The sequence below is a fragment of the Bos indicus x Bos taurus genome, chromosome 15, assembly GCF_003369695.1.
Source record: "Bos indicus x Bos taurus breed Angus x Brahman F1 hybrid chromosome 15, Bos_hybrid_MaternalHap_v2.0, whole genome shotgun sequence".
Taxonomy (NCBI): Eukaryota; Metazoa; Chordata; class Mammalia; order Artiodactyla; family Bovidae; genus Bos; species Bos indicus x Bos taurus.
Window position 1 is genome coordinate 48,568,013 of NC_040090.1, and position 27,549 is coordinate 48,595,561.

Sequence of the window (27,549 nt, forward strand, 5' to 3'; positions counted from 1 at the left end):
AGTGACGATTGTGGCGGACAAGGCCCGAAGGGACTCTGCCTTGTGGAGTGGCGCTGCTGCTTGGGCCGGTGGCAGACTGCAGGCTGCTGGCGTCGCGGCTGAGGAGAACGGGCGAGTGGGTTCGACCTTTCCCATTGTGGTGTCCGCAACGATGAGTGCTGCCAGGGAGTCCCATCCGCACGGGGTGAAGCGTTCAGCCTCCCCAGACGACGATGTAAATAACAATGGCGGAGTGGTGGAGGGTTGCGGCCTACCAAAGATTGGGATAGGCGGGGAAGGGTGGATGAAGACGGAGGAAGCGCTTGAGGTGACCTGAATGGGGAGGGCCGCGGGGAGGACCCAGAAGAATGGGAAATGTACTCTTTTCTTAATTAGGCTTGAACTGTTTGTAGTTCTACCCGCTAAGAGCCAGAGACCTGCATGGGAAGGGGAATCGAGGAAGAAAATTCTGAATGGTCGAGAAGTGAAAGAGCTTAGTCAAGTGTACGTGTTTACCCATTTGGGGGCTGTTGAAGCTTCTTTATGGATGTTTCTACTAGGAAATGGCAAGATCCTGCTGGTTTTAGGCTTAAAATCCTCCTGTGGTAGTCGAGATGTTCGTGCAAATTTGGACAGATATTCTGGCCAGGATTATTTTTGCAACGTAATGGTAACAGTTAAAATTAACTGTACTATTAAGAGTAAACCAAGAAAGTACTGAACGGAAGAACTGTACCGGGGGAAGTGGCGCACAGTGCTGAGGCCTGAGACGTTGAGATGTAGAATCCAGTTTTGATGTCAAGTACTGCTCTTCTCCCTCCCCCCACAGTTGTCAGTTTAAGTAGCAGGACATTCATTCCTTGAAGTAAACTATTAAATATTTACTGCTGTGCCAGATGTTGGGAGTTCAAAGATGAATAACTATGGTGTTTATCCTGGGCCTTTTGTGTATTTGTACTAGTTCCTAGCGCGGTGTCATGGACACTGCAGTAACCAGTAAACGTAAAACTAGGTCCCTCATACAATGGACGAATGCCATGGAAACGTAGACGGGGAAATTGGGGAGCGGGGGAAGGTGGAGAGGTTATTGATAAGGATGATGAAGGGAGGATAACTAGTTTACTTTCGATTATTTAAAGCGCTGTCAATTTCTGATTGTGTAGAGGTCTTTGTTTTCTGAAGTGCGGTTCAGTGCCTTTGGTAATATTTTACTTTGCGAAACATAAAAGACTCATTGAACTCTGTTGGTGCGTCAGTTGTAATAAATGAGATGACGTTAAGACCCATCCCTCGTTAGGTAAATGGTGGAGTTAGGTCCAGAATAGTAAGGCTCTTTACGGAAATTGATTTTAGCTCTGCAGAAAGATAAGTAATCAGTAAAGATTTGAGGATGAATAGTTATATAGTGAGATTTATTTGTGCCCACGGTTCCTCCCTACAACTGGCTTTGAGATAGTTTCTTGTTAATATGGTAGGCCAGTTCTTATCAGAAATTTATCTAGGCTTTTTGAGTAACCTGAGTGCCGTTTTAAAAACCATTACGCTGTTTTCCTCCTGGTATTTAACTGTGACTTGATTGCTAGAATGTCAGGCACCTGTTTTGCTAGAATCAAAGAAATAATGTTTTATTTTGACAGAAAACTCTTGGCGTTATTAGGTAATTTAACAAAGTTAAAGTGATTAAATAATTAAATCTCTACAGTTTTTGATGAGGTCAGGTTAAACTACATGACCTTTAAGACCTTTTCCAATCCTATAAGCATTCCTTTTAATAGAGATGGTTACAGTTGCAGTTCAAAATTAGGTCCTCGGACCTTAACACATTATCTATAAATTTTGCTAATGCGTGCTGCAGTTCATGGGGTCGTAAAGTGTCGGACACGACTGAGCTGAATTCCATATTTTAGTGCAATACAGTAGTAACTTGTCCCTTGACAGTGATTTTTGAGTCAGTTTCTTTAATATTTTTATTTTTGTTGGTAATTGGGAGTTATCTTTAAATGCTTGTGTTTTTAATATTTTAAGAATAATACATATTTAAAATTTTAAAATACGTGTCTAAGTTTAGAAAATAAAATGTAAGTGGTCAACAGTTTCTAATGTGCCTCTGCACTTAAAAGATTATCAGTTTTCTTTGTCCACTCACCTCATGTTTATTGGGGGTAACAAATCATGGAATCCAACTCTAGGAACATGCTGACAATTGTAGAAATAAATTCTGGGAGTTACTACAGTGTGTACTGAAGAGGAGGTAAATTGACTGCAGTTCTATAATAAGTGGATTAAGGATGAAACCAACTTAAAAATGGTTTCATTGGTTTGATTGGAGTGGAGAAATGAAAGCTGTCTTTTAGGAAGTAGGATGAATAGGGAGGTTGACTTTAGTAACTGGTGGAGAATCTCTAAGAATATATGGGCACCCATGTGCTTTTCAGAGTACAGCACTTGAGCAAGGTACTTTTGACTGTATGGGAAGACCTGGAAAGAAGAACTGGAAGGACTTCATGATTTTTTTTAAAATTAGAATTATAAATTGTAGATGATAGGGTTATTTATGTAAGGCATTGAAGATATTTGCTCTTTTAATAGGAAATTTGGGGAAGTTTTGCTTTTTTAGACAATTATTTTAAATTAATTCTACATATTTTATAACTGTAGTTCATAAACTACTTGTATATATCCTGTCTCATTTGATCATGTACAGAGTATGATGTGGAAAGAGCAGAGGATGGAAGCAAGTCATTTAGCCTCGTTGCCTCAGTGTCCTTATTTATTAAATGGTCGCTTGAGAGAATATAAATAAAAAGTGATCTGTAAGTTGTGAAACACTATGCAGTTCTCAGGTGTTGGTATTCTTAAGACAGCCTTTCAAAAAGACTCTTAGGGCAGATGGAGAATTAAAACTTAAAAGTTAAATATCAGGTTCACGGAACAAGTGTTTAGTGAGAATCAGAACTTAAGCTTCACTAATACTTTGTTTTTTGTTTTGGGTTTCTTTTACTTAACTATATTAAGCCAGAAATAGTTAAGAACTAACTAGTCTATGAAAAAATATGAGATGTTAGGTGGGAAGAAGTAAAGATTGGGAACTTAGATGGCCAGAATCAGAAGAGCATGCCACCAAAAGGAATTGAGAAGAACCATAAGTGGGTGTCCAATATGGGACAAATATTTCAACTCTCAATGCCCAGGAAGGATGACCATCATTGTTTTGCTGCTGCTGCTGCGTCACTTTAGTCGTGTCCGACTCTGTGTGACCCCAGAGACGGCAGCCCACCAGGCTCGTCTGTCCCTGGGATTCTCCAGGCAAGAACACTGGAGTGGGTTGCCATTTCCTTCTCCAATGCATGAAAGTGAAAAGTGAAAGTGAAGTCGCTCAGTCGTGTCGACTTTTAGCGACCCCATGGACTGCAGCCTACCAGGCTCCTCCGCCCATGGGATTTTCCAGGCAAGAGTACTGGTCATTTATGAATAATTTTCAGAAGAAAAGATTGTAAAAGTAATTTTATTAAAAATTGTAATAACTTAAATTCTAGAATTTAACCATAACCAAATTTTCTTGATTTTTTTTTCACCTTATGTATCTGTGCATGCATACCCAAAATATTTAGCATTCTCTGAATATAGCTCCTTTGCTTCTCTTCTTTTCACAGCTATTTGTAAGGCCTCCAAAGACAGCCATTTTGCTTTTTTGAATTTCTTTTCAATGGGCATGGTCTTGATCTCTATCTCCTATACAATGTCACAAACCTCCATCCATAGTTCATCAGGCACTCTATCAGATCTAGTCCCTTAAATCTATTTCTCACTTCCACTATATAATCATAAGGGATTTGATTTAGGTCATACCTGAATGGTCTAGTGGTTTTCCCTACTTCTTCAATTTAAGTCTGAATTTGGCAATAAGGAGTTCATGATGTGAGCCACAGTCAGCTCCCGGTCTTGTTTTTGCTGACTGTATAGAGCTTCTCCATCTTTGGCTGCAAAGAATATAATCAGTCTGATTTCATTGTTGACCATATGGTGATGTCCATGTGTAGTCTTCTCTTGTGTTGTTGGAAGAGGGTGTTTGCTATGGCCAGTGCATTCTCTTTGCCCTGCTTCATTCCGTACTCCAAGGCCAAATGTGCCTGTTACTCCAGGTGTTTCTTGACTTCCTACTTTTGCATTCCAGTTCCCTATAATTAAAAGGACATCTTTTGGGGATGTTAGTTCTAAAAGGTCTTGTAGGTCTTCATAGAACCGTTCAACTTCAGTTTCTTCAGCGCTACTGGTTGAGGCATAGGCTCGGATTACCATGATATTGAATGGCTTGCCTTGGAAATGAACAGATCATTCTGTCGTTTTTGAGATTGCATCCAAGTACTGCATTTTGGACTCTCTTGTTGACCATGATGGCTACTCCATTTCTTCTAAGGGATTGCTGCCCCCAGTAGTAGGTATAATGGTCATCTGAGTTAAATTCACCCAGTCCAGTCCATTTTAGTTCTCTGATTCCTAGAATGTTGACATTCACTCTTGCCATCTCCTGTTTGACCACTTCCAATTTGCCTTGATTCATGGACCTAACATTCCAGGTTCCTATGCAATATTGCTCTTTACAGCATCGGACCTTGCTTCTATCACCAGTAACATCCACAGCTGGGTATTGTTTTTGCTTTGGCTCCATCCCTTCATTCTTTCTGGAGTTATTTCTCCACTGATCTCCAGTAGCATATTGGGCACCTACTGACCTGGGGAGTTTCTCTTTCAGTATCCTGTCATTTTGCCTTTTCATACTGTTCATGGGGTTCTCAAGGCAAGACTACTGAAGTGGTTTGCCAATCCCTTCTCCAGTGGACCACATTCTGTCAGACCTCTCCATCATGACCCTCCTGTCTTGGATGGCCCCACACGGCATGGCTTAGTTTCATTGAGTTAGACAAGGCTGTGGTCCGTGTGATCAGATTGGCTAGTGTTCTATGATTATGGTTTCAGTGTGTCTGCCCTCTGATGTAGAGTTCCAAAGAATAGCAAAGATCTGAATGCACAGTTCCAAAGAATAGCAAGGAGAGATAAGAAAGCCTTCCTCAGCGATCAATGCAAAGAAATAGAGGAAAACAACAGAATGGGAAAGACTAGAGATCTCTTCAAGAAAATTAGAGATACCAAGGGAACATTTCATGCAAAGATGAATGCGATAAAGGACAGAAATGGTATGGACCTAACAGAAGCAGAAGATATTAAGAAGAGGTGGCAAGAATATACAGAAAAACTATACAAAAAGGAGCTTCGTGACCTAGATAATCACAATGATGTGATCACTCACCTAGAGCCAGACATCCTGGAATGTGAAGTCAGGTGGGCCTTAGAAAGCATCATTGCGAACAAAGCTAGTGGAGGTGATGGAATTCCAGTTGAGCTATTCCAAATCCTGAAAGATGATGCTGTGAAAGTGCTGCACTCAATATGCCAGCAAATTTGGAACACTCAGCAGTGGCCACAGGACTGGAAAAGGTCAGTTTTCATTCCAATCCCAAAGAAAGGCAATGCCAAAGAATGCTCAAACTACCGCACAATTGCACTCATCTCACACGCTACTAAAGTAATGCTCAAAATTCTCCAAGCCAGGCTTCAACAATACGTGAACCGTGAATTTCCAGATGTTCAAGCTGGTTTTAGAAAAGGCGGAGGAACCAGAGATCAAATTGCCAACATCCGCTGGATCATCAAAAAGCAAGAGAGTTCCCGAAAAACATGTATTTCTGCTTTATTGACTATGCCAAAGCCTTTGACTGTGTGGGTCACAGTAAACTGTGGAAAATTCTAAAAGAGATGGGAATACCAGACCACCTGACCTGCCTCTTGAGAAACCTATATGCAGGTCAGGAAGCAGCAGTTAGAACTGGACATGGAACAACAGACTGGTTCCAAATAGGAAAAGGAGTACGTCAAGGCTGTATATTGTCACCCTGCTTATTTAGCTTATATGCAGAGTACATCATGAGAAACGCTGGGCTGGAAGAAACACAAGCTGGAATCAAGATTGTCCAGAGAAATAATCAGTAACCTCAGATGTGGAGATGACACCACCCTTATGGCAGAAAGTGAAGAGGAACTAAAAAGCCTTTTGATGAAAGTGAAAGAGGAGAGGGGAAAAAGTTGGCTTAAAGCTCAACATTCAGAAAACGAAGATCATGGCATCTGGTCCCATCACTTTGTGGGAAATAGATGGGGAAACAGTGGAAACAGTGTCAGATTTTATTTTGGGGGGGGGTCCAAAATCACTGCAGATGGTGACTGCAGCCATGAAATTAAAAGATGCTTACTCCTTGGAAGGAAAGTTATGACCAACCTAGATAGTATTTTAAAAAGCAGAGATATTACTTTGCCAACAAAGGTCCGTCTAGTCGAGGCTATGGTTTTTCTAGTGGTCATGTATGGATGTGAGAGTTGGACTGTGAAGAAAGCTGAGTGCCGAAGAATCGATGCTCAAAAGCATCACTGTGGTGTTGGAGAAGACTCCTGCGAGTCCCTTGGACTGCAAGGAAATCCAACCAGTCCATTCTGAAGGAGATCAGCCCTGGCATTTCTTTGGAAGGAATGATGCTAAAGCTGAAATTCCAGTACTTTGGCCACCTCATGCGAAGAGTTGACTCATTGGAAAAGACTCTGATGCTGGGAGGGATTGAGGGCAGGATGAAAAGGAGACAACAGAGGATGAGATGGCTGGATGGCAGCACCGACTTGATGGACATGAGCTTGAGTGAACTTTGGGAGTTAGTGATGGACAGGGAGGCCTGGCGTGCTGCGATTCTTGGGGTCGCAAAGAGTCGGACACGACTGAGCGACTGAACTGAACTGAATATAGCTAACTACATATCAGTTGTCATGTGTGAAACTGAAACATAATTTCAGATCTATTTATAAAAATCTTTATTTTTTTATTATTTTTTATTATTTATTTATTATTATTTTTTATTATTAGCTTTATCTTTATTCTTGCATTTGCATCATCAAAAAAGAAACCTGAAATTTTTTGAAACGCTTTCATTTCTCATAGTTTTGTGTAGAAAGGGGGGGTTCCCTTCTTTGCTCTATAATTACACAGCATTTTCATTTTTAGATTATAAAGTCAACTGAAATGATCAGTGAATGCTTTCATTTCTGTATTCCTTCCAGTCACTAGCCCTTAATGTTTGTCCACTTACAAACTATATCAAATAAGTTTCGGTGTACAAATATCATAAAAGAGGAAATTAAAAAATTGTTACATATCTCTCTAGAAAAAATGGGATGGTCCCGGCTGTTGTTACAATGATGCAAGATGAAGCCTGTTGAATGGCTTTCTAGATGAAAGTATCATATTTCTTTTTTTGTCTATTTTATTTGTCTCGCGTTGACTTCCAGGTTGGAGAAAAATTCTGTCTCTCATTGCCTTCTGGGTTGGGGAAATCTACTATTTCATCATCCAAAAACTCATAGTTTTAGATTTTTGCAGTTAAGTTTGCCATTATCATTAGAGTGTGTACCCTACTTGTCATTTTGCATTCATATGCTGCTGCTGCTGCTAAGTCACTTCAGTCGTGTCTGACTCTGTGCGACCTCATAGACGGCAGCCCACCAGGCTCCCCCATCCCTGGGATTCTCTAGGCAAGAACACTGGAGTGGGTTGCCATTTCCTTCTCCAGTGCATGAAAGTGAAAAGTGAAAGTGAAGTCGCTCAGTCGTGTCCGACTCTTAGCAACCGCATGGACTGCAGCCTACTAGGCTCCTTCATCCATGGGATTTTCTGGGCAAGAGTACTGGAGTGGGTTGCCCTTGCCTTCTCCAATTCATCTTCTAATTCATGTAATAGTTGTGAAATACCTCCTGTCAGTCTAGGTTTTTTTACTCAGTTGCCATTATGGGTAGAAATGTAAAATTTTCAACTGTGTCCAAAGAAAACTAAAGCATACAACAGAGAGGTGATGTCTTCTTGAAAGATGATGCAATTCTTTGGACAACACAATGGGATAACTTTTCTTATTATTTTAGTCATTTTTAGCATAATTGGGAATGATTAATGAATTATAGTGAAATAATTCTTACATTTGTTTCAAGTTGTAGGGAAAAATATTGCTAGGATTCCATAATATTTGTTAGATTTATATAAAGGTTCAATAGACCCATTTGATAATTACAAGATAGGATGAGTTTTGTTCTATTCTTTTTTTAAAAAAAAATAGTAAACACTCTCTGTTCTTTGGAAGACCTTAAAGAATAAAAGTCCTAACATACCAGTCCTTAAGAAGTAACAGAAACTGTTCAAAAAAGAAACTAAAAGTGGGTCCAGTTGACTCTGAAGTTATACTGTTCTTTAGAATATTACTATAGCCAGTTTTTAACTTCAGTTAACAGCTGTGGCAGCCTTCTAGGTTCAAAGTATTAGGTACCCTTGGGTCCTGTAAGGCTCTAAGTAGCTCTCACAGTGTGGTCAACATCATCAGCCTCTCTTAAGAATTTGTTGGAAGTGCAATAAATCCTTGAGCTCCACCCCAGATGTATTAAATCTGAAATTCCTGAGGTACAGCCCAGCAGTCTGTGTTTTAACCAACCCTCTAGGTAATTCTTATAGGTGTAAACTTTTGAAACCCAGATCTCTGGCTTCAAAAGAATTAAAGGAGTTTGCAGTAACAGAAAAGAAGTATTTTTTAAATCGAATATAATACATATGGTTAACTTCCTAATCAAGAATGAGTCTAGTTTATAGTGAAAACTGATGGGAGTGGGAGGGTGGTAGAAACTTGGGATTTACTAGTAGACTCTTTCTAAGTTTTCTTAGTATTTATTATTACACAGAAAAGATTAACTGGTCTATTTCTTTTCCAGCTTGGATCTAGCAATTGGGAGGCAGCAGACTTAGGTAATGAAGAAAGAAAGCAAAAGTTCTTGAGACTTATGGGAGCAGGAAAGGTAAGCATCAGATAGAATACATTTTCATCTTTTCTGTGAAAATAATGCCCTTTTTGTGTATGTTAAGTGAGAAAGAATGAATGCACTCGGATTCCATCTTACTTTACATTTTAAGGTCTGCCTGGTTAGTTTTTTGTAACTGTAACTGACCTAATTGAGCTGCTTCTAGGATTCTCTGTGCCACTGGGTGATAGTGTTTAGAGATATATAGCGAAAAAAAATTGGTTTGAGTAGACTCCTTGGAAGAAAGAAAAGGCAAAAGTTGTGATTTGCCATCTGTTAGCCTAATAATTTGATACTTCTGGGCAGACCATTTGATAGATCTTAAAAAGAATAATCTTTCATATTTTATAGCTTGTCCAGCTCTTTAAGTAGTGGCCAAGGGAATAGCCTTTATCAAAAACTTGAATTCTGTCCTTTGCCTTTGTTTTTTTTATTCATATGAGAATCCATTCATGCATTTTACCAATGACTATTGACTGTCTAATACATGCCAAGCACTGTCCTAGGTCCTGGAGGAGCAGGGTGGGATCACACAGATCAGTAACACATGTTTGGAGTCATCATCTGCTGGAGGATACCAGATAATGACAATATAGAATTATAATTACTATGGAAGAGCTATGCACATGCTGCAAAATCAGCAGACAAGGGAAGCTAACTCTTGTTTAGCAGCACAAGAAAGCTTCCCAGAAATAGAATTGATCTGAATCTGAGAGGATTAAGAGTTAGCCAGACTAGAACAGTGGAGTTGGGCATATGGAAAGATCATGTAAGATGTTAGGACCTATACAAAGGAAGTGTTTGTATAATACTACATTAGTCCAGATTTCCAATAATTTGTGATTTGTCATAGAAAGTAGTCTGAAGTTTCTCTTGATTCATGTAAATAGATTTTCTAAGGATATATAAAGCAATAGTTTAGGAAGTATACTCAATCTAGTAGAATTAAATTTCTTTAAGTACCTTGAAATAACATCCTAACATAAAATGTATGAAATTTAACCACCAGTGGTCAGTTATATCTCAGTAAAACAGGAGGGGGCAAGTAAGGTGGAGGACAGATTGAACAATTTTTTTAGAAAAAGAAAAAATTTGGCTACTGATAAATGGGTATAGCATACATTAAATTCTTTGATAGCAAAGATTATAACTGATCTTTTAGTCACAGGGTGCCATCATCTTAGAATAACTTGGTGCCATTGTATATATTCAAATCTTGTTACATATTTTCTGCAATCTAAAGGAGCCATCTGCTTAATTATTGATTTGCTTTTGTGCTAATAATATGTAGGACAATAAGCATTAATGCTTGAAGCTTTTCGGGAGTATCGTCTGGGTATGGAGAATGTGGCATGATTCCACAATAGGATGATTTGTTATCTATATCTTCACACTTGATTGGTTAAGATTGCTTTGCAGAGTCAAATTTTAATGAACAGTTTTGCTGTTATTGTTGAGTTGCTAAGTCATGTCTGACTCTTTTGCAACCCCATGGTCTGTAGCCCCCCAGGCTCCTCTGTCCATGGGATTTTGCAGGCAAGAATACTGGAGTGGGTTACCATTCCCTTCTCCAGGGGATCTTCCTGACCTAGGGATTGAACCCAAGTCTCTTGAAAGGGCAGGCAAATGCCTTACCACTGAGCTACTAATTTTAGTGAACAATATTTTTTTCAGTTGGTTTTTTTTTTTAATTGAAGTATAGTTGATTTACAGTTTTGTATTAGTTTCATATATACAGCAGAGTGATTCAGTTATGCATCTGTGTCTGTTTTTCAGATTCTTTTTCATTATAGTTTATTACAAGATCCTGAATATAGTTCCCTGTGCTATATATGTATAGTAGGACCTTATTGTTTGTTTATTTTATATATAAGAGTTTGTGTCTAAAATTCCAGATTTATCCCTCCCACCTGTCTTGCCCTTTGGTAACCATAAGTTTGTTTTCTATGTCTGTAAGTCTGGTTTCTGTCTTGTAAATAAATTCATTGTATATTTTTTTAGATTTTACATGTGGTATAATATTTGTTTTTGTCTGACTTCATTTATTATGATAATATCTAGATCCATCCATGTTGCTGTGAATGGCATTATCCATTCTTTTATTGCTGAGCAGTATTCTATTGTGTGTGTGTGTGTGTGTGTATATATATATAATTCCATTATATATGTATGTATGTATACACACCACATCTTCTTTATCCATTCACCTAAATGATGGACATTTAGGTTGCTTCCATGACTTGGCTATTGTAAATGCTGCTGCTATGAACATTGGGGTGTTTATATCTTTTTGAGGTAGTTGTATATATGCCCAGGAATGGGATTTATGAATCATATGGTAACTCTTTCTAGTTTTTAAAGGAACGTCCATACTGTTCTCCATTTACATTCCTACCAACATCATAGGAGGGATCCTTTTTCTCTTCATCCCCTCCAGCAGTGTGAGGTGATACCCCCTTGCCGGAGTCCAGCCCCAGCAGCCAGGGATTCAACCTGAAGAGATGAACGGTGTCCGCGATGAGACAGCCTCTCAGTTTTCTTGGACTGCCTATTTATTTCAAGTTTAAGATTTTATTTTATACTTTTACAAAAGCATTAGGTCAGAGGTTTGACATTTTCAGTTCCCCCTCACCCAGATTTATTATGTCTATAAATCATTATTGCTCTTCAAACAGAGTTCCTGCTTCAGTGATTCTCTGGGAATCAGCCTTACCATCTATTATCTACTTCCTCTAATGTGTCCTATAGTTAACTTGTTTTTACATTGTAACTCATGCTACATTCCTCAGTTTACTACTTATCTTCCTAAATCCTGTTTGCCCCTAACATCCTGAGCTCACTATCTCTTAAAAAGGCTATAGTGTCTCTAAAAATTCCTAACTTCTATAAGGTATAGTAAAATATGCTAACTTTACAACATTCCTTAAATCTTTAACTTCTATTTTAATTATTTCTAAGCCCTAAATTCAGTAAACTCCTTTGCCATAAACAGTTTCCTCACAAATAGGCTTCAGATAGCAATCCCTCCCATGGCCTCAAGCTGTGGCCTATGTGCTTATCCTGGAACACTCTTTTGTAAAAGTCCTTAAACAAATGTCAATGATTAACTTTATGAATTATTCTCTGAGCAATGCTGCAGAAGGCTTTGTGCCTTCTCATGCTCCTCTCAAGAACAATAAGCACCTTAATATTCCTTTTCAGTCATCTCAGCCGAGGAGAGGAAAAAACAAGTCAGAATTACAAGGCCTAACTCCTTCATTCCGGGTCCGTGCCTGCAGAATGAGGAGAAGGGGCTGGGGCAGTGCCTCCATTTTGTCAGTAATGCCTAACATGGCTCCTGACACCCCCTTATAGTTTTGATTGAAGTTTTTATAATAATTAGTGATGTTGAGCATTGTTTCATGTGTCTTTTGGCCATCTCTATGTCTTCTTGGAGAAATGTCTGTTTAGATATTCTGCCTGTATTTTGATTGGGTCAGGATTTTCTTTTGATATTGACCTATAGGAGCTATTTGTACATTTTGGAAATTAATGTGTTGGTGGTCTCATCATTTGCAAACATTTTCTCCCATTCCATAGATTGTTTTTTCATTTTGCTTATGGTTTCCTTTGCTGTGCAAAAGCTTTTAAGTTCAAGTTTTTTTAGGTCCCATTTGTTTATTTTTGTTTTATTTCCATTACTCTAAGAGACAGGTGAAATAAATAGTGCTGCAGTTTACTTGTATCTTTAATCCTGTTCAAGTTTATATTTGAATACAGTGTTAGAGAATGTTCTAATTTCATTCATATACATGTAGCTGTCCAGTTTTCCAAGCACCACTTATTGAAGAGACTTTCTCTGTTGTATATTCTTGCCTTTTTTATCATAGATTAATTGACTATAAGTATATGGGATTATTCCTGGGCTTTTGATCCTGTTCCATTGATCTATGTATGTTTTTGTGCCAGTTCCATACAGTTTTGACTACTGTGACTGTGTAGAATAGTCTGAAATGAGGGTGTGATTCCTCTGACTATTCTTCCTCAAAATTGTTTTGGCTCTTTGGGGCCACAGAAATTTTAAAATTATTTGTTCTAGTTCTTTGAAAAATGCCATTGGTGATTTGATAGGGATTGCATTAAATTGATAGATGGCTTTGGGAAGTATGGTCACTAACAATATGGATTCTTCCAATTCAAGAATACTTTCCATTTGTTTCTGTTGTCTTCAGTTTCTTCTGTTAGCATCTTTTAGGCTTCTCAATACAGTTCTTTTGCATGTTTGGGTAGGTTTATTCCTTCGTATTTTATTCTTTCTGATGTGATGGTAAGTGGAATTGTTTCCTTAATTTCTCTTTCTGATAGTTCATTGTTAATGTGTAGAAATGCAGCCAATTTCTATATATTAATTTTGTAGTCTGCAACTTTACCCAGTTCATTGATGAACTCTAGTAGTTTTCTGCTGGTGTCTTTAGGATTTCCTATATATGGTATCATATTATCTGCAAACAGTGACAGTTTTACTTCTTCCTTTCTAATTTGGATTCCTTTTATTTATTTTTATTGTCTGATAGCTGTGGCTAGGATTCCCAATACTATGCTGAATAAAAGTGGCAAAAGTGGGTATCCTTGTCTTGTTCCTGATCTTAGGGGGAATGATTTCAAGTTTTCACCTTTGAGTGTCATGTTAGCTGTAGGTTTGTCATATATGGCCTTTATTATGTTGAGGCAGATTCCCTCTGTGCCCACTTTCTGAAGAGTTTTTATCATAAATGTATGCTGAGTTTTAGCAAAAGTTTTTTGTTCATCTATTGAGATTGTCAGTTGAAAAAAATGCACAACGTAACAGTTGAGAATTATTTTATTCAGCTGATTTTCTGAGTACTTAAGCCCAGAAGGCAGCCTCTCAGATTGCTCTGAGCAACTGCTCCAAAGAGGTAAGGGAGGAACCAGCTTTGCAGCAAAAACAAGATTAGTTGGAACATCAAAAGATTACTGTTAACTAGGGAAAAAATATGTTAAGTTAGTGAATTTAACACTTCATAGGGAAGGTACAAGAGTCTGGACTCATTGAAGTCATTCTTTTGGTAGGCATCTTAAGTGTTTAGGGCCAGTATCCTGCTTTTCTACATTCTGAATCTCTACCGGGAGCAAAGTGGTGAATGCAGTGGCTGCTAGCTTGATGGCTACAGTGCCCTTTGTTTACTGACATGGCTACATTTTTCATTCATAGTTCTTTCCTCTTGATTGAAATTCAACCAACATTTGAGAGGCCCTTTGTGACCAATTTTGTCCAACAGTGCTAGGGAGTCTCGTGTGTGAGTATAAGATTAACTGTCCCTTTGAAGCATCCCAGAGTTAGTAGGAGCTCAGGAGAACTTCAGAGTTTGATGTTTGGGAAGTGTGAGTGTGAGATTAACTGTCTTAAGACCTTTGCCATCATTAGTTTTTTGGAGACCTGGTTACACATTGGGTAATGCAAGAGACAATGTTATAAACTAGACAAGATAATTAATATAGTTGGTAACATTAATAACTTTGCCATCATTAATTTTTTGGAGACCTGATTACACATTGGGTAATGCAATAGATAATCTTATAAACTAGACAGGATAATTAATATAGTTGATAACGTTAATAAGGTCATAGTATGGCAGAGAAAGACAGAGTAAAATTAATGTTTTATTTTTGTTTATAAAGGAATACTTGATCAACTTGTAGATCATTATTTCATTCAGTCCCATGTAATATTGATCTAGATACAGTCATCAGGTTTTACATGAGAGTTTTGTCATTTCTTACATGTTTCAGTGATGTGATCTAAAAGTTACCAGAAACTTACATTTTTTTTAAAAGTTCTTTTTATGAATCTTCTTGAAGATCTTCATTTTATAAAAGCATTAGAGTAAAACAATGGCTGTTCATAAATGACAGAACTTAAAATGGCATGGTTAAAGAACTGACTACAATGTAGTTGACAAGGAACTTGGGTATTTCTGTGAACATAAAACATTTTAAGACAATAAGTAGAATTATAATGATAACATTATACCAGAGCATCTCAGATTTTTTAGTAATTTCATGTAAATTTTGGAGTATCTATTAATGGCATCCATACAGTATAACATAAGGTTTATCTCTAATTACATGACAATGCTTCTCAAGTAATTTAACATACCTGATAAGCCTAATTAGTTTGACATTGCTCGCTGAGGTGTCTTGGTCCCTTTGAAGCATCCCAGAGTTAGTAGGAGCTCAGGAGAACTTGAGAGTTTGATGTTTGGGAAGTCTGTCCATACTGTCAACACTTGATCAAATAGGATCATAGGTCATTCTGAAACAATACTTAAACACAGTGACAAAAGATTTCAAAGCAAATATAGATCACCCACAGGCAAAGAAACTCACATGATCTGTTGTCAAAGCAGTTTTCTAAGAAAACTTGATTCTTTCAACAGAGAGAAGAAACAAATCCAGTCATGTACCAGCCTACTTTTAATAGCAAAATCCATTTATGTAGTTCAATCTAATTTTAGTCAGTCCTGACCACGTACAAAATTCTTTTCTCAAAGTTCCTTTTCCACAAACCTTCCATCACATATTATTTTGTCTATTCTCTCATCTACAACTAACCACTTCTAGGAAAGAGTTACTTTCTTTTCTCTATCAAAATGCAAATCTAATCCTCAGACCTTCATTTGTTCTTAACACACATCTTACTTTTCTAGCATACTGGACTGTTTTTCTTTATTATTTGTAGTAGCTTTAATTTTGTATTAAAAACTTTTTCTAGTGAATACTAAGAAGTAAGCAATTATGAACTGTCTTTTACGTAGCATTCTGTATATTGGTGAACATAAATACCAGTTTTTATAAACTTTCATCTCAATTCTGTCAACTTTTATACCTTTGACTCTAATTTTTATTAGGACTCAGTCAGCAAGTCTTGGTCTTACAGGGAGTCCTAGAAGCTTTCCTTTCTTTCATCCTCCAACCATTTTATCTATTTGTATAAAAGTCTCTGGGGTCCTCAGTGAGGGATTGAGCCAAGTGACTCAGGCCCTTTTCTCAATCTTTGAAGCTGATAAATTGGCCCATTTCCCCAAGTAATTGTTGATCAGGATCTCAGTGCAATTTTCTTCCACTCTTTAAATACATACATAAATACATATATATATATATGTATATTAAATAGAGCAGACCTGCTTGAGGTCTTTTATTGCTGGGGACCAGCACTTTGGGGCGAGGATCCCTTTGACACACTGAACCTTAGGTAATGTTGTTTGAGAATCTTTTGTTTTAATCCCTTTGACATATTTATCCCATTTAAAATAATCATTTATCTAAACATTTCTTTATCTGTTTGGGATAAGTTCCTTTACAATTTTTACCTTGTTGGGAAATAGTCTCTAGACTTTGTTTTTTTTCTTATTTTTCCGTTAATCAACCTAATTAATATTAATTATTCTAATGCTTTTATTGGCATCTGTAAGATCCATTAAGGGGAAGCAGAAACCAAAATAAGATTTCCCAAACTAGTTTTTTGGGTTTGTTAAACTAAGGGTGTTCTTAGAGTTAACCATTATATACTGTTTTTTCCCCATCTTTTAATTTTTTTTCCCATAGGTATCAAGAAAACACATATTTATAATGTTTAGTCACTGAGTCATGTCTGGCTCTTTTGCAACCCCATGGACTGTAGCCTGCCAAGCTCCTTAGTCCACAAGATTTCCAAGGCAAGAATACAGGAGTGGATTCTTCAGGGGATCTTTCCAACCCAGGGATCAAACCCACATCTCCTGCATTGGCAGGTGGATTCTTTACCACTGAGCCACCAGGGAATCCTGTTTATACTAAGAGCTCTCTAAAAATTTAGATATTTAGAAGTTTCTCCAATTTAAAGGATTGATCATCTGGTTGTTAGTGAGATGTATTTTAATAGCGACTTAAACCGATAACACAAGAGGGTTCTCCACAAGAGAGTGGGAATGATGCCACCTAAACAGATCCAGAAAGTTTATTCTCAGAAATAAGTCTAAGAAAGTAAAGGCCTTCACTAAACAAGCTGATGCAGTGAAGGTTAAGAATGCAAAAAGCCCCTGTGAGTTGGTAAATGCAGACAAAAAACTGCTCAGGATCTCAGTCTATTTGGCAGCTAAACGTGCACCATTTGTGTACCTTTTGGATGACAGAGACCAAGTGCTCAAAACACTCACACATCTAAAGAAAAGGCCTGAAGATCAGGTAAAACATTTATATCTCAAAGACACAGAAGAAAAAGATGAATGAAAATCCCCCTAGAAGGGCTTTTGTTTTTTAACATCAGAATTCTGTTTTTTTTCAAGCTGACTTTTTCTAACTTAGGTGCATATACAATAAATGAGTTCCATTTAGTCGTTTTCAGGGCAAGACTCCTTAATTTACTTGCAGGTATAAGTTCTGTATGTACATGAATCTGGCTGGAGTATTAGTTGGAGGTTGGCTTTCTGACACTCCTCATTTCTCTGAGTGAGTCTGTTTCCTATTTTAAAGTTGAATTTCTCTCAAATTTACTACTGCACTTTTATCCCAACAGATTCTTAATAAGGTAGCCAATTTGAGGAAAACATCAATCAGGTCAGCCTCTTAACCCAACCATTCAACCAAGACCGCTTAGTATGTTTTCAGTTGAGGAAATCCCAATGTCTTTCCATTGAGTTCCCCAGTGTCTTTCAGGTAGGGGGCACTTTCTCTCAGGGTCTTTCATCTGGGCTCCCTTAGTACCTTTCAACTAGGGGGAGCCACTGTCTTTCAACTGGGGAGCCAGGTACCAGTTAGATACCACCAAATATAACTCATCATCATCAGGAACCGGGAGAAACTCAGGTAGGGGGCACTTTCTCTCAGGGTCTTTCATCTGGGCTCCCTTAGTACCTTTCAACTAGGGGGAGCCACTGTCTTTCAACTGGGGAGCCAGGTACCAGTTAGATACCACCAAATATAACTCATCATCATCAGGAACCGGGAGAAACTCACCCAAAGAGACTCACTTATCCAAATTCGTCTGCACTCTGTGAGGAGACAGATGAGCACAACAGGTCTCTGTTGGTATCAAGGCCTCAGTTCCTCATAGCGTTCAGACAAAAGAGGGGCGTTTTCTCTGTGTCCCTTCCTGGTTATCAAAACTGTCCACTGGAAAAAATACACAACCTAAAAGTTGAGAACTATGTTTTATTTGGCAGATTTTCTGTGGACTTAAGTCAGCCTCTCATATTGCTCTGAATAACTGCTCCAAAGAGGTAAGAGATATATAGACATTTTTGCAACAAAAACTATAGATAGTCGAAACATCAAAAGATTACTGTTCATTAAAGAAACTAAGGAAAACCAGACATGTCAAGTTAATGAATTTAATGCTTTTCAGGGAAGATTTAATGGGAAGATATGAGTTTGGATTCACTGAAATCATTCCTCTGATACTCACCTTAGATACCTAGGGCCAGTATCCTGCTTTTCTCCATCCCAAATCCCCTCAGGGTGCACAATTGGGGGTGGCTGCTGATTTGATGGTCAAAATATCCTTTATTTTTTGATGTGGCAGGCCACATCTTTCATTCACAAGAGGATCGTGTAGTTTTTTATTCTTCAATTAATGTGGCATATCACACTGATTGATTTGTAGATATTGAAAAATCCATGCATTGTTGGGATAAATCCTGTTTGATCATGTTGCCTGATCTTTTTAGTGTATTATTGTATTCAGTTTGCTAGTATTTTGTTGACGGTTTTTGCGTCTATGTTCATCAGTGATACTGGCCAGAAATTTTCTGTTTGTGTGTTATCTTTGCTTGGTTTTGGTATCAGGGTAATGGTGGCTTCACAGAATGACTTCGAAAAAATTCCCTCCTCTTTAATCTTTTGGAAGAGTTTGAGAAGGAGCAGAATAAGTTCTTTGATGTTTATTAGAATTCCTCAGAAGCCATCAGTTCCTGGATTTTTGTTTGTAGTGAGTTTTTTAAGTTACAGATTCTATTTCACTTCCAGTGTCCAGTCTGTTGAAATTTTTATGTTTCTCCTTGATTCAATTTTGGTGTGTTGTATGTTTCTAGAAACTTGTCCATTTTTTCTGGGTTGTCCAGTTTGTTGGTATATAATTGTTGATAGTATTCTCTTAAGGTTTTTACTTCTGCTGTTTCATTTCTTATTTTATTTGGGTCGTCTCCTTTCTTCTTGGTGAGCCTGGCCAGAGGTTTGTTGATTCTGTTTACTCTTTCAAAAATACCCAGCTCTTGGTTGATTTTTATTTTTCCCCCATTTTTAAAAAGCCTCTATTTTCTCTCTGAAAGTGAAAAAGTGAAATTGTTAGACTCAGTCATGTCTGTCTCTTTGCAACCCCATGGACTGCAGCCCACCAGGCTCCTCTGCCCATGGAATTCTCTAGGCAAGAAAACTGGAGTGGGTAGCCATTCCCTTCTCCAGGGGACCTTCCCAGTCCAGGGATTGAACCTGGGTCTTAATGCAAGGACTTCCCTGGTGGCTCAGATGGTAAAGCGTCTGCCTACAATGTCTTGCTGTGTAGAGTATCCTAGGTTGTAGGATTTTTAGGACTTTGAATTTGTCTTGCCGCTCCCTTCTGTCCTGCAGCATTTCTGTAGAGGAGTCAGCTGATAGACTTATGAGGTTTTCCTTGTAAGTAAACTCTTTTGACTGCCTTTTTTGACTGTGCCACACAGCTTGTGGGATCCTAATTCTCTGACCAGGAATCAAACCCTGGCCCCCTGCAGTAGAAGTATGGAATCCTATCCACTGGGCTGCCAGGGAACTCCTACTTGCTGCCTTTAGAATTCCCACTTTAACTCTGGCCATTTTAATTATAATGTCACAGTATAGGTCTGTTGGGTTCATCTTGTTTGGTACTCTCTTGTGTTTCTTGTACCTGGATATCTGTTTCCTTTTGGTTTGGGGAATTCTCAGCTATCATTTCTTCAAATGCATTTTCAGTCCCCTTTTCTGTTTCTTCTGGGATCTCTGTTATATGTAGATTGACTAGCTCTGTTTTATACCACAGATCTCATATATTGCTTTCATTTTTTTTTTTCCACTTGTCGTTTTGTCTGCTGTTCTGATTGGGTGATTTCCATTATTCTGTCTTCCAAATCATTTATTTATTCTTCTGCATTGTTAGCTCGCTGTTTATTGCCTTTAGCTCAGGTTTTGTCACAGTAGGTGCTTTCTAATTTTAATTGGCTTCTCTTTATAGTTTCTAGTTACAATGATCTGCATTTTTGTTGATAGCCTTTTTTAACTCCTTTATTATTTTTATCATCTTTTTGAACTTGGGGTCTAGTATACTGGAGAGAGGTTTCATTGCACGTCCAGGGGATTTCTCGTTTTAATTGGGAACAATTCCTGGCTTCTTCATTTTACTTATGTTTCTCTATAATTTTAGGAGAAACAGTTTTTTGCTATGGTCTTAAAGGGTTGTATTTATGTGGAAATATCCCTGTATAGCCCATGAGTCTAATATTTTTGGTGTGAAGGCTGTTCTTAGTATGGATAATTGCTGCATCTTTCTTCAGTGTATGCTTGCTGTCATTTCCTTGTTGTAGGGGTTATAATTGGTGTTCAGGATGTAATCTGGCCTCAGGTGATGTGAGTTTTTGTGATTCCTTTAATCTGGCCTCAGGTGGTCTCTTGGAGAGCTTCTCTGGTTCCTTTAATCTGGAATGAGGAATGCTAACATCTTATATTTGTTTATGGGGTTTAGTTCTGTAAAGAACTCTGAAATTCTGTTACTTGTATTTCTCGAGGTGGAACTGAGACCCTGCCCAAAGGCTACACTATTGTTTCTTGACTGCTCCTCACTCTGCATCCCCTCCCTTCTCTGTTTAGCCTCTATTTGAATCTGCCCTTTGGAACTCAAGGAAGGTCACGGAGGCTGGAGTCTCTTCCCTACAAGCTAGAAATGAGGGACACAGAAAGGTTTCTGTGCCCAGGAGCCCCACAGGCTCCTGTTTGGTTTCAAAACTCAGTATAAACCATAAAGAATGGATTGGAAATGATAAATTGAGACTAATTATGTAAGCTAATGAGTTGTTAACTTTGAGTTAGATTTATCTTTATGTTGTATAGAACTAGATGGTTTTAAATTCTGTGCTTTTTCATAGTGTGAAAGAGAGTGTTTTTTGTAGTCAGAAGTAACGAGCTAGCTGTTTGTGGTCTGTTGCTAAGTAGTAATGATTCTTATTTTTTATATTTTTATCATTTTGTTCATTATCTTTATTTAGCTAAATAATCTGATTTGCTTTTTCTTCATGATATATACCTGAGACATAGTTCAGTTCAGTTCAGTCGCTCAGTCGTGTCCGACTCTTTGCGACTCCATGAATCGCAGCACTCCAGGCCTCCCTGTCCATCACCAACTCCCAGAGTTCACCCAGACTCACGTCCATCGAGTCAGTGATGCCATCCAGCCATCTCATCCTCTGTCATCCCCTTCTCCTCCTGCCCCCAATCCCTTCCAGCATCAGAGTCTTTTCCAGTGAGTCAACTCTTCGCATGAGGTGGCCAAAGTACTGGAGTTTCAGCTTTAGCATCATTCCTTCCAAAGAAATCCCAGGGCTGATCTCCTTCAGAATGGACTGGTTGGATCTCCTTGCAGTCCAAGGGACTCTTAAGAGTCTTCTCCAACACACTTCAAAAGCATCAAAACCTGAGACATGTTTAAATGTAAAAAATGTTTAAATTGATCCAATTTTCTAGTTATCTGTCTTGTTTAAAACCTACATACTTTCTATACCCATCCTCTGCTTGGTTTATTGTAATGACACTGCCTTCAGACATAACTATAATTTACTTATTGATTTTGTTTCCCCTCCCCATCCCTATCCATGCAAGAATGTAAGTTCAGCATCAGGCACATGGGCAATAATTATGTTAAATCTGTGGTTTCAAATTCTAATACATTTCCTTCTTCTTACAGAAAGAACATACTGGTCGTCTTGTTATAGGAGATCACAAATCCACATCTCACTTCCGCACAGGTAAGAAGGTAAAATATGATTGAAGTGGAGGTGCTAAAGTTGGAATGTAAAATACTTACATATATTTTGGCATATTCTAACTTTTGTGTATAATTGTTGATTAGTTCTGATGAGTAACATGTTGGAAATAGATGTATATGTAAACAGGTTACATACATCATGTAACAGTATATACTCTGATGAAGGATTTGAAAGAATTTACATTAATATGATATTCTAACCAAGAAACTGACTTGTTTCTGTTTTCATTTTTACCAATTTACAACATGTAGTATTTTAATTGTAGTGAGGTTTTATGCCTCATCTTGCCAATTGTAGTTTCTAGAGTTTACATATATTTTGTATACTATTTACTGTACAGTGTTAATAGTTGGCATATTATACTGGTTTTTAGTTTATTCACTAAGTTTTGCTCTGAGATCTTTGAAGAGCATAAACTCATTGGAAAACCTGAAGAAATGAGTTTTTCTTTTAATTTTTTGGGGGGGATTTAAATTAAAAACTGAAAATGAATTAGAATTTGGATTTGAATTCAGTCTGCTGAAAAATTTTCTCCCATTTAATATTGACCCTGATCTTGGACATTATTAATAATAGGGCACAGTACCCCATATACATTTAAGAAAACCTTTACTTACATCATTTGAATTAACTTTATGCTGACCTAGATTATGTAGCATATTTTAGAAATTAATAGGCATTTTATTTTTCTGGTGTTGAACAATTACTTCAAATTAATCTGCATTGCTACAAAAGGCTCAAGAGTCTGAACTTCGGCAGAATGGAAATGTATTTAACTGTTGCACTTATTCTTTTAAAATATGAAGTTATATTCTTGTATTTACAAATTAAAATGCCATGTACAGAAAGCTCCAGTGGTATTGGTAATATTTTAGTCCTTGGGTGGTAAGTTTATAGATGGTTGTTTAATATTCTGCTTCCTAACTTACATGCAACAGAGTATATGTTAAAATATGTCACCTGATATATTGGTTCAGTACAGTGATACACAAAGAAAGGCATATGGAGAGCCAATTCCAAGGTCATTTTATTTAGCCATTTTCTGAACAGAATTATGTGCCTTTTCATTATTTGTGTTCAAAGACAGAAGCTGTTGTTTGTTGGAGGTGTTTTTCTATGACTAGGAGGAAACTTTCACTTTCAGGAGAACCATTATTAGACTATATTAACTAAAACATGATACCCAAAGTTCTTAGTAATAAATATTTACAGTATCTAAACTTCAGGCAGTTCTGAGAATTCCTTATCTGGTTTAAATTATTACATGGAAAAAATTTTCATCTTTAATAAAACAGCTTCTAGTTTTAGTAGTTACTAAAGAAGTAAGTTATTTTATCTGTTAGGTAAACTACGTATGGTATATAAACCCAGTCACAAAATTCACTGTAAAATTACTCAGAGAAATCAGCCCTAAATATAATAGCATCTGTATTATGGGTTTTTTGTGTAATCAAATATTTTTATTAATTTGACTGAAACATAATCAAAGTACACTGGACATACAGGGGAAGAAGACAAGAAAATTAATGAAGAACTGGAGTCTCAATATCAACAAAGTATGGACAGTAAATTATCAGGAAGATATCGACGACATTGTGGACTTGGCTTCAGTGAGGTAGTAATTAACATATTTTCATTAAGTGGAAAGATAATTCCAATTTGATATCACTTATTTCTGTTAAATTACTGTAGCAACCAAGAATCCTATGTAGAAACCTCTCTTTATATAGTTACTTAAAATATTTTTATATGCCAAACTAGGTCTTTGTAGATAATGAGAAGAGATACTGAGAGTTTTTGAAATGTTTTTTGATACTAGCTTAATGTACATTCTGCTTAGAGAATCATTAGGGCACATTTTAGGTAGGCATGGACAATGTACTCACAAGTTAGATGAAATATTTCCTGTAAATACTCATTAGGAGAGTTTTCTCAGTTGTTTCCTATGTCACCTTGTTCCATATAACTACTGGTTCATTACTCCAAAATAATGTAATATGCAAAACATTGGTAACTGTTTTCAGCATTCCCATGAATCAGTGGTTAACTTGCCTTATTCTTAAAAAAAGTATTGTTTCCATCAGGAAGACAATGTTAATTTCAAACTAGGGAGGGAAGGAAAGGTGGTGGTCTTCAGAGCCCTTTCTTAAGCAAAAATCCTACTCAAGTACCAGTTTATGAAACAGCTGGAGACGCCTGAGCCCTCAGCTCTTCCCTAGGCAGCCTCTGTTCTTAAACTGTTGATTTAATGGCTAGGGAGTGAGACAAAAATGAGAGTCTGCTCCAGTTTTTGTACTGGATACTTTTAACAGGCTGTTGGTTGATGTTTGTAGGTAGATGATCATGATGGGGAAGGTGATGTGGCTGGAGATGACGATGATGATGATTCACCTGATCCTGAAAGTCCAGATGACTCTGAAAGTGATTCAGAGTCAGAGAAGGAAGAATCTACTGAAGAGCTCCAAGCTGCTGAGCACCCTGATGAAGTGGAGGATTCCAAAAACAAAAAAGATGCAAAAAGCAACTATAAGATGATGTTTGTTAAATCCAGTGGCTCATAACTCCCCAACACTTAGTCTTTGTATTAAAAGTAAGCCTTATTGTTATAATGCACAGTGGAGGACTGCTGATAGAGCACAGACCTTTGTATTATAATTTTTAAAAAGGCCCTTTTAAATAATTACAAAGAGTGTTTGCTTTCAGATGCCATGGGTTACACTTTTATGGGCATGACTATAACCATTTTTGTAAAGAGTAAGAGTTGTATAAAATAAGAAATAAATACAATACTCAACTTCTTTTCATGTTAGCATCATCAACAATCTCTAATATCACCTTTTTACCCCTTCAGATACAGTTATGGGGGAAACAGTATTTTTTGTGTGGTAGCTGTTAATCTTTTTTTGTTTCTTCATGTTTTTCTTTTATAAAGTTTTATCTGGTACTGTGATGTGTTCATGGGAAATAGTCTTTTATTATACTTTCTCATAGTAGAACTATTCATCATGGCTATTTCTGCTGCCAATAACAATCTAAATTAATTCTGGCAAAAGATTTGGAACTTAGTTTACTCTTACTGATTCAGCTCTACTCTTTTGGACCAAAGCAACATGAGAGCAAATACTTTTCACACCTGTTAGGTTGGGGTTGCAGTTGTCATGTATTTGGAATGTTATGATCCCAAGCAGTCTTTATATAATTTGAATGATATTGTATGTTAGTTTTTTTTTAATATAAAATTGGCCAATTTTTACAGAAGAACATTTTTTTCTGATCATTTGGTCCTATCTATTTAGGAATATGTAAAATGGAACTTTTTTTTTCTTAAGGTAATATGTGACCAAAGTTAATTTCCTTCCTAATGCTTAAATAAAGAGAAAGCAGTTTCCCATATTTGGTTGTAATACCTTTATCCTCATTATCTAAAAATGAGGAACAGGCTTATTGAACAAGAATCTGAAACCAAATTCTCTCCATTTTATCCCAGTGCTGTTATCTTACAAAAAGGAGTATTGCTTTGATTTTATCACTACTTCTGTCGGAGTAAGATTAGTATCTGACTACTATTATGTGGTTAATTTGTACAGCAGGTTAACACAAACTGCATTATGAGCTAGTCAATGATGTTTGAGTAATTAATTGGATTCAAAATCTTAATGTTTCTAAGTGATGTGTTCAAAGGCTTGACTTAAACCTATTTGTTTGCTGAACTGTTATACGTCTAGATGCTTAAGTATGTTAATGTGTTGGATTTTTCTTTTTTTAGTTCCTGTGTCATTTTGAAATACAGAATGTGTTCAAGGAGTGTAGCAACTAGAACAGGTGATTTTTGGATTATGCAGTCCATCCTGAAATTTTTTTTAGATTTCACACCCCCAACATTTTTTTTTCTTATTTCTCACATTGTTTTATAATAGGTGTTACCCTATATAGTAAAATACTGAGTCAGTGGGTAGTAAACAGAATGTACAACATTTAACAAATAGCATTTGGTTTAAACAAGTTTGGCTTTGTTCAGATTTCAGTTTGGCCATTGATTTTCAAATAACTAGCCTGTAGGGTTGCTTATTACAACTAATTTAAGAAGTGAAAACTGATTTATGTTTAACAGTGTTATATTTTAAAAAGTACTTTTCATCACTTTATTTAAATATGCTGGATTATTAATAAGCCTCGATTCTTATATAAATAGAAGAGCCTTGTTCTAAAATAACTACACTGGAGGACCTTTTTTCTTCTTCTTCAAGTAGAGAAAGTCTTACTCCAGTTCATTTACTATTGGACATTTAACAAAATTCAGGGTCGGAATAAATTGAGGTCTGTTGGACCATGTGGCCCAGTGGCCCAGCACCACATTAAATATCATGGCTGTCTTTTAAGCATGAGCATTGGGTTTTTGTTTTTCTTTGTTAAATTGTGGGGGAAGGGGATTAAAGGAAGACAGATACAATGCCATTTTGATATCCCTACTAAAGTACCAGGAGGGAAAACACAATTTGCTTTTGCGCAATGAAATATGCTATTGAGGTGAAAGTCGAGTGGCAACTTTTTCCTACTATTGATACTTTCTTACCTGAAATATACTTCTCCCAGGTGTTGATTATACTGATGTTCCAGTGATCTTTCTATTGTAAAGGTTTTCAGGAACAGATTCCTGTATTAATGGGTAAAAGTCTTCTCATATCTGTAATTTTTTAAACCTGGAAGAATTCAAGGTATAGAAAAAAGTCTGACGTGATTGTTGTTCTGATTAAACAATGGTTTGAGAGCAGAAAGGTGGGTCATATTTTTTGAGTAAATTTTGAGGTAGTAAATTTCAGCTGCCCGGTTGGCATCAGTGAACACTGCAGGGCTGTGGTTCCATTGCTTTGTCTCCACAATAACCACATCTTGGATACTTTCAGTATCCAAAAACAGCTTTACCTCTGAAATGACAAATGTAGAAATCTTATCTCTGACCGTAACTGCTCTGTTCCTTTACGTATGTTCAAATCAGATCATTTCACTGTTGTCACCTGTTTCATAAGCCCTGTCTAGATTTCTTATGTGATCAATTCAGTGTCCCTGTTGTCAGTAACCCAAATAATCTTCCCTAAATGTCATAACATTCCTAGAAACACAGCCCTGGATTATCCAGTTTCCTATGGATTATTTCTGGAGAAAGACTACCAACTGAACAAACCAGTATTTCTAAATGTTAACAACACTGCATATTATCCTTATTGTTTTCTCTCATCAACCCTTCTCCCATTCTTAACTGTTGAAAACCCCTATTTTCAAACTTGCAACCCTCTCTTTCCTCCTTCACTCTTATATCATGTCCTTACATTCTAGCTTACATTGAAGAATAGGTTTTATCAGGCAGAAACTCCCTGAACTTCAGCCTAATTTGACAACCATGCAGAAGTGCTCCAGTCTTCTAGGTCACATCCCAGCTCTACCAACTTAGTGATAAACCCAATGACCTTGGGCATAACTAGATCTGAGTCTCCTTTCCTCCCTTTCATCAGTAAAATGAGATTATCAATAGCAACCACCTTGCATGGTTATTATGAGAACTAGTTAAAACAGGTAAAATGCATTGTTGTTCAGTTGCCAAGTTGTGTGTGAC

The 27,549-nt window shown here is 37.2% G+C and overlaps 1 protein-coding gene across 1 annotated transcript; it reads left to right on the forward strand.

The window, feature by feature from the left end:
- C15H11orf58 (chromosome 15 C11orf58 homolog) lies at positions 1–26,713 on the forward strand. Its single transcript, XM_027563384.1, has 5 exons — positions 1–214; positions 8,830–8,913; positions 21,857–21,917; positions 23,444–23,553; positions 24,272–26,713. Exons 1-5 carry the CDS (start codon positions 152–154, stop codon positions 24,497–24,499), a joined length of 546 nt encoding a protein of 181 aa, XP_027419185.1. The 5' UTR covers positions 1–151; the 3' UTR covers positions 24,500–26,713.
- The last annotated feature ends 836 nt before the right edge of the window (positions 26,714–27,549 follow it).